Source organism: Barbus barbus (genome assembly GCF_936440315.1).
Source record: "Barbus barbus genome assembly, chromosome: 21".
NCBI lineage: Eukaryota > Metazoa > Chordata > Actinopteri > Cypriniformes > Cyprinidae > Barbus > Barbus barbus.
In genome coordinates this window covers 24,516,115-24,530,794 of record NC_136749.1, presented here as the reverse complement: position 1 = coordinate 24,530,794, position 14,680 = coordinate 24,516,115, and the positions used below count along the sequence as shown (strand labels likewise).

Below are 14,680 nucleotides of genomic sequence, written 5' to 3'. Positions count from 1 at the left end.
TTTGAATGGCGGTTCTGTCACAGTTGTACTCAAAGGTCAAACAGCAGCCCTGCGGTTTCACAGAGAGCCGGTGAGGGTGATGGAGGAGGCCGTGTTGGACGGAGCATCAAGCTTTTAGATTGAGACTTTTTTTGGACCTGAAATGAAACAAAAGGCAAATTGTTTAACTGACTTGGAATACAGAAAAGTCCAGATGTGACCATCACAGGTACATTTAACTAACCCACCTGTGTTATTCTGCCACCGTTACACCTGCACAATTATCTTTGCTCTCCGAGGTTATAGCTAAATATTCCGCCCTAAGAGAACGGAAGGAGGGCAGAAGGGACAGAAAAGGTAATGAAGAAAAGAACAGCAACAAGAGCTTGAAAGGTTTTGAGCACAGCAGCTTGCAGAAAAATATAGATCAGTTTGGGATTAAGGGAAATATAGTTTTGAAGGAAGAAAAGCAGTGAAAACTAAGGGGTGGAAATGTAAAAAAAAAAATTTTTATTGTAGGGGTCGTTTTTTATATATTTTGTCATTCATAAAATTGATGTTTTAAAGTTTTCACTGCATGTTTGTTAGCTTTGAAACCGGCTTTCCACTTCACAAAGTGTTAATTGATGGACTGGAGTCACTTGGATTATTTGTGGATTGTTGTGATGTATTTATCAGATGTTTGGATTCTCATTCTGACGGCACCCATTCACTGCAGAGGATTCATTGGTGAGCAAGCGATGTAATGCTTCTTTCTCAGATGAAGAAATAAAATCTACATCTTCATCTTGTATGGCCTGATGATGGTTAAATTTTCAGCAAATGTGACCCTGGACCATAAAACCAGTCATAAGGGTCAATTTTTCAAAATTTAGATTTATACATCATCTGAAAACTGAATAAATAAGCTTTCCATTGATGTATGGTTTGTTATGATCAGACAATATTTGGCCGAGATGCAACTATTTGAAAATCTGGAATCTGAGGGTGCAAAAAAAAAAATCAAAATGCAGAGAAAATCACCTTTAAAGTTGTCCAAATGAAGTTCTTAGCAATGCATATTACTAATCAAAAATTAAGTTTTGATATATTTACAGTAGGAAATTTACAAAATATCTTCATGGAACATGATCTTTACTTAATATCCTAATGTTTTTTGGCATTAAAAAAATTCTGTAATTTTGACCCAAACTATGTATTTTTGGCTATTGCTACAAATATACCCCAGCGACTTAAGACTGGTTTTGTGGTCCAGGGTCACAAGTTTTAATTTCTGGGTGAACTATTCTTTTAAAAATAAAGGTACTAAAGAACCTTTCTCCACTAAGGAATGTTTTGTGGTATTGAAATGTCCCATGGATGTTAAAGGTTAAATAAAGAACCTATATTTTTAAGTGTACATGCTATTGCACTCCAATTCACAAAATAAAATTTTACCATATAAACTAAATAGATTTTCACATCTGTTTATGGTGGTACAGAAATACGCCCTTTAATATGTTTAATCCCAAATTTCCTGTTTTAATAGGATATCCCTATGGGTCCTTAATGAGGCATTGGAAAAGGCAAATGTGAAGACGTCACTCACTCGCTCTCTCTCAGTGCTTCCTCTCCAGCTGCTGCGATCTTCCTGTAACAGTAGACCATCTCCACCAGCAGCCACAACTGCAGCCCGATGATGGACACGTACATCATGATCTCGGATAAGATGGACGCCATGCCTCGTGTAGCTAGGGGTGAGTGAGAACAAATTTAAATTCAGTTCAGAAATCTATATTAGGCTCTTTTATGACTTTCATATACTCCATAGCACCTTATCTGATTACTCTTTGAATTTTGATCAATGATAGAAGTATTTGTGCAGATTACAGTACTATGACACAAACTCTCATAATGATCAGTAGTGACATCAGTGCTGATGTGGGCCTCTGACAGGAAGTAAAGATGCGTCTGACTGATTTATCACCGTCAGCAAATATGACATGATGACTTGTGTCCAAGTGGACAGACATGTTGTCAGCAGAATCATCAAAGCAGACATGTGACCCCTCAGATTCCTCAGAAGCTGATTTTGAGTGCATCAACAACAGAAAATTACAATTTGATAATTTGGCTGTTTATTATGCAATTATTATTAATGGTGGAAAGTGTTTGTCCAAAATACTCTGCACATACTTCCCCCTAAACACAAAATAATACATCAATGCCTTGCCTTGTGATGACTGGCTATCAAACTCAGTCTAAAATCGTTCATTAGAATGGGATTTGAACCTTATAGAAGCCTGTTTACTAAAATTGTGATACAAAATTTTTACAAGAAAAAAAAAAGTCACAATGACCTTTTTATTTGTATTTGTGTGAACAGGCTTCAATTAGAACCTGCTCTCCTTGCACTACCAGTGTTAGTTATATACTAAAATGAAAATAGTCCCCAGCTAGGTAAATCGGATGGTTCGTCACAATACTCAGACCCAGCGATACCTCAAAAGACTCTACGATACTATTCCAATTAGATTCGATTCAGGAGTATATCGATATTATGATATTATATACCTATTTAAATGCTATTTTAACTCCCAAATGCAACCAAAATATATAACATGAACACTTATCTGAAATTTTCACATCCTGTACCTCAATTAGGACATTCACAAAAAAAAATTTTTTTTTATTTCTATAGTCGTTGTTATTTTCAGGCCCTGCTTAATATCATTGCGCCTGCTGCACCCATGGTACGGCAGCAAAGCTCCTTTATTATTACGCTGGAATGAGAGTATAGTTCATATCGGCCTAGAAAATCGCAACTGACACCAATGATGATGAAAGCCTTGATGCTGCTGCCATGACAACACTTTGCTTTCAGGGCTGTGTAAAGGCAAAGACAGTGTCCTTGTTTTTGACATTTCAAAGCCATTTCTATTCAGTGTTGACTCATCTTTCTTTATGGACACACCCTTGAGTTCCTTTCAAGGTTGGATTGAGGATATTGTCAGGCCAATGATGTTGACACTTCTTTATTTTGATTTGTCTCTGTTTGCATTTGCTTCATTTTATGTAAATTTCCTTATTCCCACTGTCTGTTTTAATGAACATACCTTTGCCTACTACGTTGATGTTGATAAACTTGCTGGCATTGGTGTGGTACTCGTAATTGGGGAAGACAAGAATGCGTTCGAAGAAACATCGATAGGTGCCGGTATCGTTGAAGGTGACGTTAAGGATGAAAATTGAGCCGTCCTGCACATCATCTGTTTTTTTACTGCCGTTCCAGGCCAGGCGGTCATTGAAGCGGTCATCCATTATGTAGCCTGTCATTTCTGCATAACTGTAGATCTAATTGTAAGAAAGAAGAGCTCTTATTAGCTTGCGAGACTGCTGTGAAGGACACAGCATTTATTCAGCACCCAAAACAGCCATTTTTTAAATTCTCCAGTATTTCGTGTCGCTAAAAATCGCTGTTATAAAGACACAAGGTCAGTGGTTGACTTGTTATTGTCTGTGTTTTGCTCTACACTGCCCTCTGTCTACAGAAGAGCACTATCAGGTTAAAGAGACGACTGAAATTCTGCCATCATTTACTCACCCTTAAGTTGTTCCAAACCTGTACGAGTTTCTTTCTTCTGTGGAACACAAAAGAAGACATTTTGAAGAATGCTGGTAACCAAACAGTATGGAACAAAAATGCTATGGAAGTCAAAGGCTACTGTTTTTCAGCTGTTTGCTTTACATTCTTCAAAATATCTTCTTTTGTGTTCAACAGAATAAAGAAACTCGCACAGGTTTAGAACAACTTGATGAATTAAATGATGACAGAATTTGCATTTTGGGTAAACTATCCCTTTAACAGTCATGGAAAAGCTGTAAATATAATGTCATTTCCAATTTTAGTTTTTCAAAGTCATGTAAAGAGTAAAATACAAAAATCATAAAAACAGTATATTAACATAATACAAAAATTTAATAAAAATTTTTAGTTTTGGTCTGTTCTAAAAGAGTTCATATTAGATGGTGGTCTTACACTGAAATAAATTTGCTTATATGATTAATAATAATTTAAATAAATAAATTCAAACAATAAGTTGCTAGAAAAATTCCACAAATATTTACAAAACAACAGAAAGATCAACATTTCTATAGGACACTAAAACATATAATAAATATATATTTCTCTATGAAATGATTTTATAAATCTTTATCCAGTATTCTAGAAAGGCCATGGAAATGAATTGGTTAAAATGTGCAGAAACCCTGAAAACTGCAGGACATTACATTATTTTAATATGGAAAAAGTGGAAAAAAAGATCTGCACACTGTTATTCCCTTTATTCAAACATTTTTAAAATAGCAACGTTTCGGTCCAAAGATCTTCATCAGGCAAACAGAAAAAAGTGGAAAAAAGCTGCTTTTTTCTACTTTTTGATGATACCCTTTGATCTTGCACCTGGCTAAGATATTTTCAGATGTGTGTACTTTCACCCTTTTATTATTTTAATATTCCAATAATCTCACATTTTTAATGGAACTGTAAATATTAAATATTCAAAAATATTATAAAGTGTATATAATATATTCCTCATGCATGTAATGTTTCTCATGCTCATTCATTATCGCATAACAAATATAAATCTAGTAATTTGTCTCTCACAAATGACTATGGCATAACACTGAAAAATGCATGTGTGTAATTCATATTTGTTGGCACTGTAGTTTTTAAGTCGCAGCTAGTTGTTGTAATGGCAAAGAACTTAATCTGCCTTCCTTGTAAATTGTCCACAGACTCTGCTCGGGAATGTTCCTTGCTGAAAATGATGTGCAGTAATTCACTTCTGACCACAAAGACAGTCATAAAAAATGCATGACCCTGGCTTTGCATTAAAAATGCAACATTTTAAGATCTGCCTTGGGGTTTAGATGATGTTGTTGTTTTTTTAACCATGAAAATAATTAAGGTGCATTGATTGTTTTGAGCATTTCACGCAGGCATGCAGCTGTACTATAGTATAGTACTGTACTATAAAAATTTGAAAAAGCAACTGCACATTAATTGAGGTAATGCATCATGTGCAGCTTGACTTCAGTAATGTGAAGTCTAACTGTAATGGTTGGTCTTTGGTCTCATACTCACATGTGCAAATTCACTCTCGCCTTTGGCCATGAACCACCAGTCCACTGTGGCAGAGGCCGGTACTTCCCCTCTCATCTTGCAAGAGATACAGCCCAATTTGAAGCCTTTCCCCATCACTGCCTCCGTGTCGGAGTCCACTTCCACACAAGCCCCATGGCAGAGCCAAGCTACAGGAAGAACAAAACATTCAGTGACAGAAACAGGCACAGCTGCTTGACTTCATAAAACACTCTATTAAGTCGTACTGATGCCCACATTTTTGTTTAGAACTGACAGGCATTACTGCGTCAAAATCTCCTTCATTTTTTCATTTATTTATTTTTTAGCATGCGTTCCCATTTTTGGGGAATTATGCATGCTGGCTTTTTTAGTTCAAGGCATAGCGTTTTCTTGCAAGTTTTATTTCCACTCATGAAAACTGTGCATTAAAATAGTCCGAATTAACTGTGAGCTCAGAGCACAGTATTTGCCAGTTTTTTGTTTTTTTTTGTCCTAGCAGAAAAAGAGCTTTGAGGGGAAATAAATGGTTAGTGGTGAGCTGTGATCCTTTTTCGAGTCATTAATCTATTTTCATATATAGATGCAAGTCTCTATATATGCCAGGAAGTCGCAAACACTAGCAAAAAATAACACACCTGATATTCCAAGTATCTCTCTCTCTCACACTTCACCCTGCAGTTTCCACAGAGACATCTGCATCGCTCTCAACCAAAGATCTTTTTGCAATTCTGACCTCTGGAGAAGTATTTTTATATGCGCAATGAGATGAGGGACAGGAAACATTGCACACACATCAATCACAGCTACAGATTTACATTATTAACTAGAGTCGTCCCGCAGGACGTTCTACTGTTTACATATTTTTTTTATGGGCATTTCTTTACTGTAATACTCAGGAAAACAACATTTACAATTGGCTTTTGATGGCTGAGAGGAAAAGAGGAAGGAGAGAAAGAGTAAAAATTAGTGCTACATCAACTGGAAGACAAGAGAGGAAGCATACGAGAGAGAAAGAGGGAGACAGAGAGTTAAACGTTTTCAGTGTTACATCCATCACATCACTGATTATCATTGACAGATAATTGATTTATTGGCCTCTGATTGGCTGCAGAGAGGAAAAAGAAGGGCAGACTGGGAAGGAAAGGCAATTATCATCATAGAAACACTACAGTTTGAGAAGAAAGGGTAGGGTATAAACATGCTGACATACTCCTAAAACAAGCAAATCAATAAATGGCTGAAATCTAAATTTGATACTTTTTGTTAAACACTAAAAATTACAATCACACCTTTGTAATTTACATTATGACAATGGATTTCAATTTTGAGATTTGCTAAAGATTCCAACCAGCTAACAAAAATATATTCTAAGAACGTTTTGCAAATATTCCCATAAAGTTTTAAAAATGCCCTCTTTTTAATGAAAATATATCCTTATTTTTTAAAGGATTAGTTCGCTTCCAGAATAAAAAAATCATTATAATGTACTCACCCCAATGTCACCCAAGATGTTCATGTCTTTCTTTCTTCGGTCGAAAGGAAATAATTCCAGGATTGTTCTCCATATAGTGGACTTCAACAGGGACCCAATGGGTTGAAGGTCCAAATTGCTGTTTCAATGCAGCTTCAAAGTGCTCTACATGATCCCAGCTGAGGAATAAGGGTCTTATCTAGCAAAACAATCAGTAATTTTCTTTAAATAAAATTAAGAATTCATATACTTTTTAACCACAGATGCTTGTCTTGCCAAAAATGGCAGATTGTTCCGCTAGATAAGACCCTTATTCCTCGGCTGGGATTGTGTAGAGTGCTTTAAAACTGCATTTTGGACCTTCAACCCATTGGCTCCCACTGAAGTCCACTATATGGAGAAAAATCCTAGAATTTCTTTTTGACGGAAGAAAGACATCTTGGGTGACGTGGTGAGTAAATTATAAGGACATTTTTATTCTGGAAGTAAACTAATCCTTTAAATGTTTAAAAAACATGTATTCTTGCCTATGCAGCTGCTAGAGAAAACAGTGAGGAACTAATCTTATTGCAAACATTATGAGAATGTTAGTTTTGAATGTTCTCTGGGCATTCTAAGACAAGTAGTAACGTTAAAAAAATGTTAAATGAATCCAATTTAAATGTTTCAGAAAAAAAACAATGTATAAATAATGTTTTTGTGCTAATTTTTTGAGAATGTTATTAAAGACCAGATAACATTCAATTAATGTCTCTAAAGGAATGTTTGTTCATAACTTTGAGAGAACCTTGCTGGAACATGAGCCAAAGTTCTGAGAACGTTCCCAGTTAGCTGGGCATATAACGTTTTTTAACGATTAACTTCAAAGTTTTCTTTCTTTTGACGCACATCTGAGTGTAATGGAAAAGAAAAAATGTAGAATGAGGACTTTGCATCATTTTTGATTGGATTTTGAGACAAAACAGATAAATGGTGAATTTTGATTTCATGTTAACTTTAGATGACAGCAACAAACAGCTGGTGATTTTTAGGAATCGAAATAAGCAGATACATCAAAGGACACTATAAAGAGTGGGCTGGAAGGAGACATTGCCCTTTAAAAGCAAAGGAGGGCCAGTATATTCACAATAAGCTGAGCTTAGACCTGTCAAAAATTCCTGTCTACACTTCTGTCAATGTCACTGCGGCGGCAGGATCGTTACATAAACCTTTTTTACAGAGATTACATTATGCAATTTATTCCAGATTAGACTGCACAACGGCTGCTTAATCCCAGGACTGAATTAATACATTAAAGAGTTGAATTAAGCGCTTTTAACAACTGCTTTTTAACGTTTTTGGACGAAAATGTGACCAATTTCACAAATGCTTTTACCCAAAGCAGCTTGCATTGCATTCAAGAAAACATTTAATCAGTTCATGTATTTCCTGGAAATTGAACCTATGACCTTGGTGATGTTTGCTCTACTGTGGTGCAATGAGACATACAAAGATAGAAAAGAAAAACCCTTTTGAAAACTGATTCAGGCTTGAAAACAAGCAGCCGAGGACAACGTTTCCATGCCAGCCAGCATTCTCAAACTGTATAGCAGTAACATATACAGCCTGGCCTCATGGGAAATGGCAAAGATCTGTGACAAACACTGAGCTCCAGGGTGGAGACTTTCCATAGAAACAAGGGCTATTTGATACATCGCCAAATATGTGATATCAAGTTGGCCAGTATTTTTGTCACTGTGGTCTAACAATCGTCCTGTTGAATCTACATTCGCATCTCTATCCACTCCGGTCTTTAATCTCTAAAATGAATCCACAACGAGCGATTCTGTTGGAGACCCACTGGTCAAGGGTAAATGGCAAACGGTTGTGATATTTCCCCAGGCGACCAGATCTAAAGACAAACCCTGTTCTTTTTAAGTTCTAAGAAACTGTTTTTTTCACATCCATTTTTGAAACTGGGATGACGGGTGGGCTGCGCTACAATTTCTCTTTTCCTCATGCAATTGCCATTTCCTCAGCTTCTCAATTTAACTGGTGTGAGCTTTAAATATTTCACCAGCGAGAGATGTCCTTCATACATTATGTCCTTGTGTGCCCTTGCTCAGATTTAGCATTCACGTTCTCTGCGCCCTCCCCCACCATCTCATCCGCTTTCCAACACGGCACACGCTGCATTCAGACACACCTTTTCTCACATGCACTTCACTGCCAGACCCATGTGTGCATAAAACCTGCGTCACTGCTTTCTGAGCGAGTATGACAGCGCTGGATTCTGTTGAAAATCTGCTTAGAATACAAAGACTCGCTCCTCATTGGTTTGCCTGTTTCTGGGCCTCTGTTTTTAACCTCTGTTAAATGATTAATAGCCATCTTCCTTCTGCCCCCCCAGCCTTTCTAGGCTGTTCGAATAGGTCTAATCAGCAAAACAGCCATCCTGTCTGCTAATGCTCAGCGGCGCTGTCTTGACAGTTGGCCAGTATCCATTATAGATTGCTTGATCAGCAAGATATATTAAATGATATATTAAAACACATTTGCCATTTTAAATCATATGTTTTTGCCTTAGAAGCACTATTTGTCATGCTTAAGTTAGGTGGTTTGTTCATTGGAATCCACTGATATTAAAATGAAAATGCTGGTATGATAAATATTAAATTTAATTAAAAATGACCTATAATATAATTCTATATTATTTTGTCTAAATACAATAAAAAATGTATGTATGTGTGTTTATTTTAAATATTTTAATTTATTTTAAGTTTAGGGAGTTTGTCCATTTGGATTTTCATTTAAAAGAAATAATTATTAAATAATAAATAACCTGTATTAAAATAATATATAGTTTTGTTTGAATATAATAAATATATATTCTTTTATAAATAACATATGATATTTGTTCAATTTGACATTTGTCTGTATTAAATTATTAGTGACTATTGTCAAACTTAACTTTAAGAGAGTGTTAGATGATGGCAAAGTAATCTAAATGTAAAAATAGGGAAAACCAACTTTTCAACAACTCAATATCCAACATGAAAAAAATATGGGCAAGTATGGTATTAATGTTGTGTGTCCTTATTAAAAACTACATAAGCTATTAGTTAAACACAAAGCTCTGGCAACCACCCATAACAACATAGTGGTGATATCCGCCACTATTGAAATGTTGCATGTTTTTTCTTCAATTTGTAATGCAGTTCAATGAGAAATCATATTGTAGGACTAAAACATTGCATGCTCTATGTATTTCAATCAGGACTATTTCTGCCAATATTTCTTAACTGCATCCAGCTCCCACAGCTTCACTCCATGTTTCCTTCAGAACTACTGAACTCTCGCTGCCAGCTAATCATCAGCGTCCAGTAACATGCCCACACCAAACAAACATACATTAACATCCACAGCATCGTCCATCACCAATCCAGTCTAATGGCGCTCCTGGAGTACAGTGTTTAGAGCAGGATATGATACAGCTGTTAAACAGTCGGTGAAACTGTTATCACAGCAGGTGTCTGCTGAGATTGGTGGAGACTCACACAGTGTGAGCAGCACAAGAAGACTGTGATAATGTCAGGTCCTGATTTCTATTAGTCTTCATTTAAACCAAGCAGATACTGTAACACAGTACAACACTAAATAATGGAATCCACTGCAGCATAAGATATCCACTGTGCGACTGCACTACTCGTCTTTGTCGATGATAGCAATGCTCTATACTCTATAAATTGCTCTAAGTCAGTAAATGGACATCATCTTTGTGAGGTTGCTAAAGTGCACGGGCACTTTACCAACTCTAATAATGTAAGTGATACACTGTTATTCAAAAGTCTCTTATGCTCACCAAGGCTGCATTTATTTAATTAAATACAGTAAAAATAGTGATATTGTAAAATATTATTAATATTCAAAATACCTGTTTTCTATTTTAAATATCATTTTCAATGTAATTTATTCCTGTGATGGCAAAGCTGAATTTTTGGCAGGCATTACTCCAGTTTTCAGTGACACGATCCTATAAGAATGATTTCTTATTATTATTAATGTTGAATACAGTTGTGCTGTTTAATATTTGTTATAGATTTTTAATGAATAGAAAGTTCAAAAGAACAGCATTTATTTGAAATAGAAATTTTGTAGCAATTATGTCAATTAAAAACAATATAAATATAAAAATATAAAATATATAAAAATAAATTCATAAACAATAAATTACCTATATTAAAGGTTTATGCTGTTTTGTATAAATAAAAGAAATCTTAGAACAAAAAATATAATTGTTAATGCAATATATTAATTATTTTAATTAATTAATTATTTACAATTTTAAAGTCACTTTTGATTAATTTAATGTATGCTTGCTGAGTAAAAGTATTAATTTTAATTTCTTTAAAAAATAATAATAAATGTATATTAAATGTATGTATGTGTGTGTATATATATATATATATATATATATATATATATATATATATATATATATATATATATATATATTTAATATTAATATACATTTATTATTATTTTATAATATAATATAATATATAAGGTCTGTGTCCCATTACAGCTGGCGTAAAAGTGACACAGCATTTCAGAAAAAGAACATCATACCAACAGTAAAATATGGTGGTGGTAGTGTGATGGTCTGGGGCTGTTTTGCTGCTTCAGGACCTGGAAGACTTGCTGTGATAAATGGATCCATGAATTCAGCTGTCTACCAAACAATCCTGAAGGACAATGTCCGGCCATCTGTTCGTGACCTCAAGCTGAAGCGAACTTGGGTTCTTCAGCAGGACAATGATCCAAAACACACCAGCAAATCCACCTCTGAATGGCTGAAGAAAAATAAAATGAAGACTTTGGAGTGGCGTAGTCAAAGTCCTGACCTGAATCCTATTGAGATGCTGTGGCATGACCTTAAAAAGGTGGTTCATGCTCGAAAACCCTCCAATGTGGCTGAATTACAACAATTCTGCCAGGATGAGAGGGCCAAAATTCCTCCACAGCGCTGTAACAGACTCATTGTAAGTTATCGCAAACGCTTGATTGCAGTTGTTGCTGCTAAGGGTGGCCCAACCAGTTATTAGGTTTAGGGGGCAAGCACTTTTTCACACAGGGCCATGTGGGTTTGGATTTTGTTTTCCCTTCATAATAAAAAACTTCATTCAAAAACTGCATGTTGTGTTTACTTGTGTTATCTTTGATTAATATTTAAATTTGTTTGATCTGAAACATTAAAGTGTGACAAACATGCAGAAAAAAAAAAATCAGGAAGGGGGCCAAGAGAAATGGAATTGTAAGGAACAAGCCAAAGGTTATGGTGTATTTATTAGTATTTTTTTCTGTCTGAGCTTTATAATAAAGCCATGTGTATAAAATCCTACATATTAGTCTATACAACAGCAATGTTTTTGTTTTTTTGTTTTTATTGTGCTTTTTTTGTGTGTGTGTTTTCTGTCCTTTTGGAGCTTGACAGGCATGGTCCCTCAATAGCCCTTAGAAATATTCTTCATAACAATAACGACTAAATTTTACATTTTGGGTTGACTGTTTCTTTAAGGCTCAGCGATGGCAGGCAGAAGGTCATGCTAAGCCATCACTGTTGTGCCCTTGAAAGCCATTTAACCTCAGGATGCTCAAGGGGGAATGAAGCTGTAATAAGTTTGATGCCATTATATGGTGACACTGCCGTTAAATTCCAGAAACAATTTACACCGGCCCTAATCGTTTGACAGTTCTATTCAGATACTGTAGTTTGGCCATTCTTAGACTGTATAATACAAGCTGATCACAAGCAACCACAGGTGACTTTATTTCTGTCTCTCACGCTCTCATTCTCTCACACATGGTTTATCATTCTGTCCATCTGCTCACATCTCTCTTTCATCTCGGTTCCTTAAAGTGATCCTGAGAGATGACTTACTGTACCAAAAAGGTGTTACACAAGTAGAGTTGTGTAACAGTTCTCCTTTTGAGCTTTCACATTTTCTCATTTTAACCTTCTGCTCCAACATTTTTTACTCCTTCTTTAGGGCATATTTAACATCATGTATTAAGAAAATATGAAGGAATATTACATATTTGATATTATCAATGCAACCATGAATGCAACTATTATTAGCATAAAATATGCTTGATCGCCTTTGTGAGCTGCTTTGGATATAGGGGTCTGCTTAATGTTTTAAATATTAATCTAAATTAATAAATTAGTACAATAAAGCACAGCTCATCATGCAAACAGATGAAATGTACATGTTTCTTAGCAAACAGATTCGTACCTCTACAAAGTGTGTATCATTTGATTGCAGTACTTATGGAGAATTAGCATACAAAATAAAGACTTGCATCGGAAAACAGGTGCAACATTTAAGCAGCTGATAGCTGGTGGTTTATATAACCTGCCACTATTACAGGAAATACAGATATCCTCATAACGGGCGTCCCAACACACGACATGAGGGGAGATAGAAATCCCCACTGCGTAAACTAGGACATCTAACGCTGAGGCATAACTGACAACACCTGTTCCCCAGAGAGCAATTTATTTCCATCACTGGCCTTCTTACAGTCACAGATGAAAGATATTCAGGCTATGCATGAGCGCTGACAGCCACATATTTTGGACACCCACTACAAATCCCAAACAAAACAAAGCATTCACAACCAACTAGAAGATAATAACAGCTTGTTACAGAAGCAACCAAGCTTTTGGCAAGAGCTATATTACTGTCTGGACCACACCGATTTTTATATATCATAAATATGTATATACATTTGTATCTATCTATCTATCCAAAACACAATTTATCTCGAGTTGATTTCTGCTATACAGGTATCTGCAGCATTGTCATGGCCTGATTGACACAGACAGACAGAGATAAAGGCTGTGAGGCTTGAAATGTGTCTCAAATGCTCCATGGTGCGCTTAAGACACTCACCGTGTGTTAAACACAACAGCACCGGGACCCACTGAAGCCGCAGTGCAGACATCTTCACAGATGATAGGCGTCGCTTTCGGAGTCGTGTCTCTGTCTTTCACACACACAAACACACGCACACAAAACACAGGCTCAAACTGAAGAGCAGGAGGTCTCGGACAATAGTACACAGCTAGACAGGAGCTCTGTGATGGAAAGACGTCTTCTGGATCTGTGAACAGATGAGCTTGATGATGGTGGGCTTCACTTTTAGTTCAGACCCTGATGATGTTTCCTCCTGTCCTTCTAGTCTGGTGGGAGATGAGTGTTGTGATGAGGAGCAAAGGAGTCCAGTGAGGGAGTATCAGAGATGTGACGCCCTCTGTGCAAGTGATCGCTTCAATAAGTCCCGGCACAGAGTATTCAGTTACTCCACGAAAGTAAAAAGAGCTGAGATGCCAGACTCAAGTTTCAGTCAGTAACTGTTCTTCTTAACCTATTTATATGTTAGCAAGTGCATTCTTAATAATGGATATTAATACACTTTTTAGTGATAAAATACTTTGATTAGTATCTAATCTGATTTCTTAAATATATATAGTGATATATTCACTAAACGGTTTCTTGTTTTTTGACAGTGGAAGACTTTGAGCTGAGGTTTGTGATTAGTTTAGAATGAGAAATTTATGCAGATAATGGAAGACAAGTGACATTAACTAAGGATTTTGTGCTATACATTTATGTTAAACATTGGTTGGTTGATTTAACCTGAGAAAAAAACAACTATTTCAAGTGACGCAATGTTTTCCACAGTGAGTTGGAAATGTAAAATGAATTTTAATGATTATGTTTCTTTGGCTTCATGCAAACATACATTCCCTTCTACTTTAAATGATATTTATTGCTATATGTTTTTTTGTGAGTTATTGCTTTTGTTAGGGTGTCAACGTGAAGATGTGTCTCTCAGAATCAATTTCAACTCAAAGTTACAGGCTTATAGCCAATTAAGAAGAGGAATTGCATGCTAAATGTATGCTTTGAGGAATTTTGCATTGCATTGCACATAAAATAACAACTGTAGATTTAGCAGGCTACCCATATGATGAACTTAATTACTGGATTTAATGTTTCTGTCTTTGTTTCATTTAAATAAATGCATATGAAGTTGCTAACATATGCAGCGAGTGTTTA

General features: G+C 35.8%; 1 protein-coding gene across 1 annotated transcript; it reads right to left on the bottom strand.

Annotated features, from left to right (window-relative positions):
* Nucleotides 1-232: 232 nt before the first annotated feature.
* LOC306887031 (sodium channel regulatory subunit beta-1-like) lies at nt 233-13,562 on the bottom strand (the record flags this gene model as incomplete). The annotated part of the gene is made up of 5 exons (XM_079444493.1): nt 233-299; nt 1,568-1,709; nt 3,075-3,312; nt 5,105-5,271; nt 13,511-13,562. 5 exons carry the CDS (start codon nt 13,560-13,562, stop codon nt 233-235), a joined length of 666 nt encoding a protein of 221 aa, XP_079300619.1.
* Between the last annotated feature and the right edge of the window lie 1,118 nt (nt 13,563-14,680).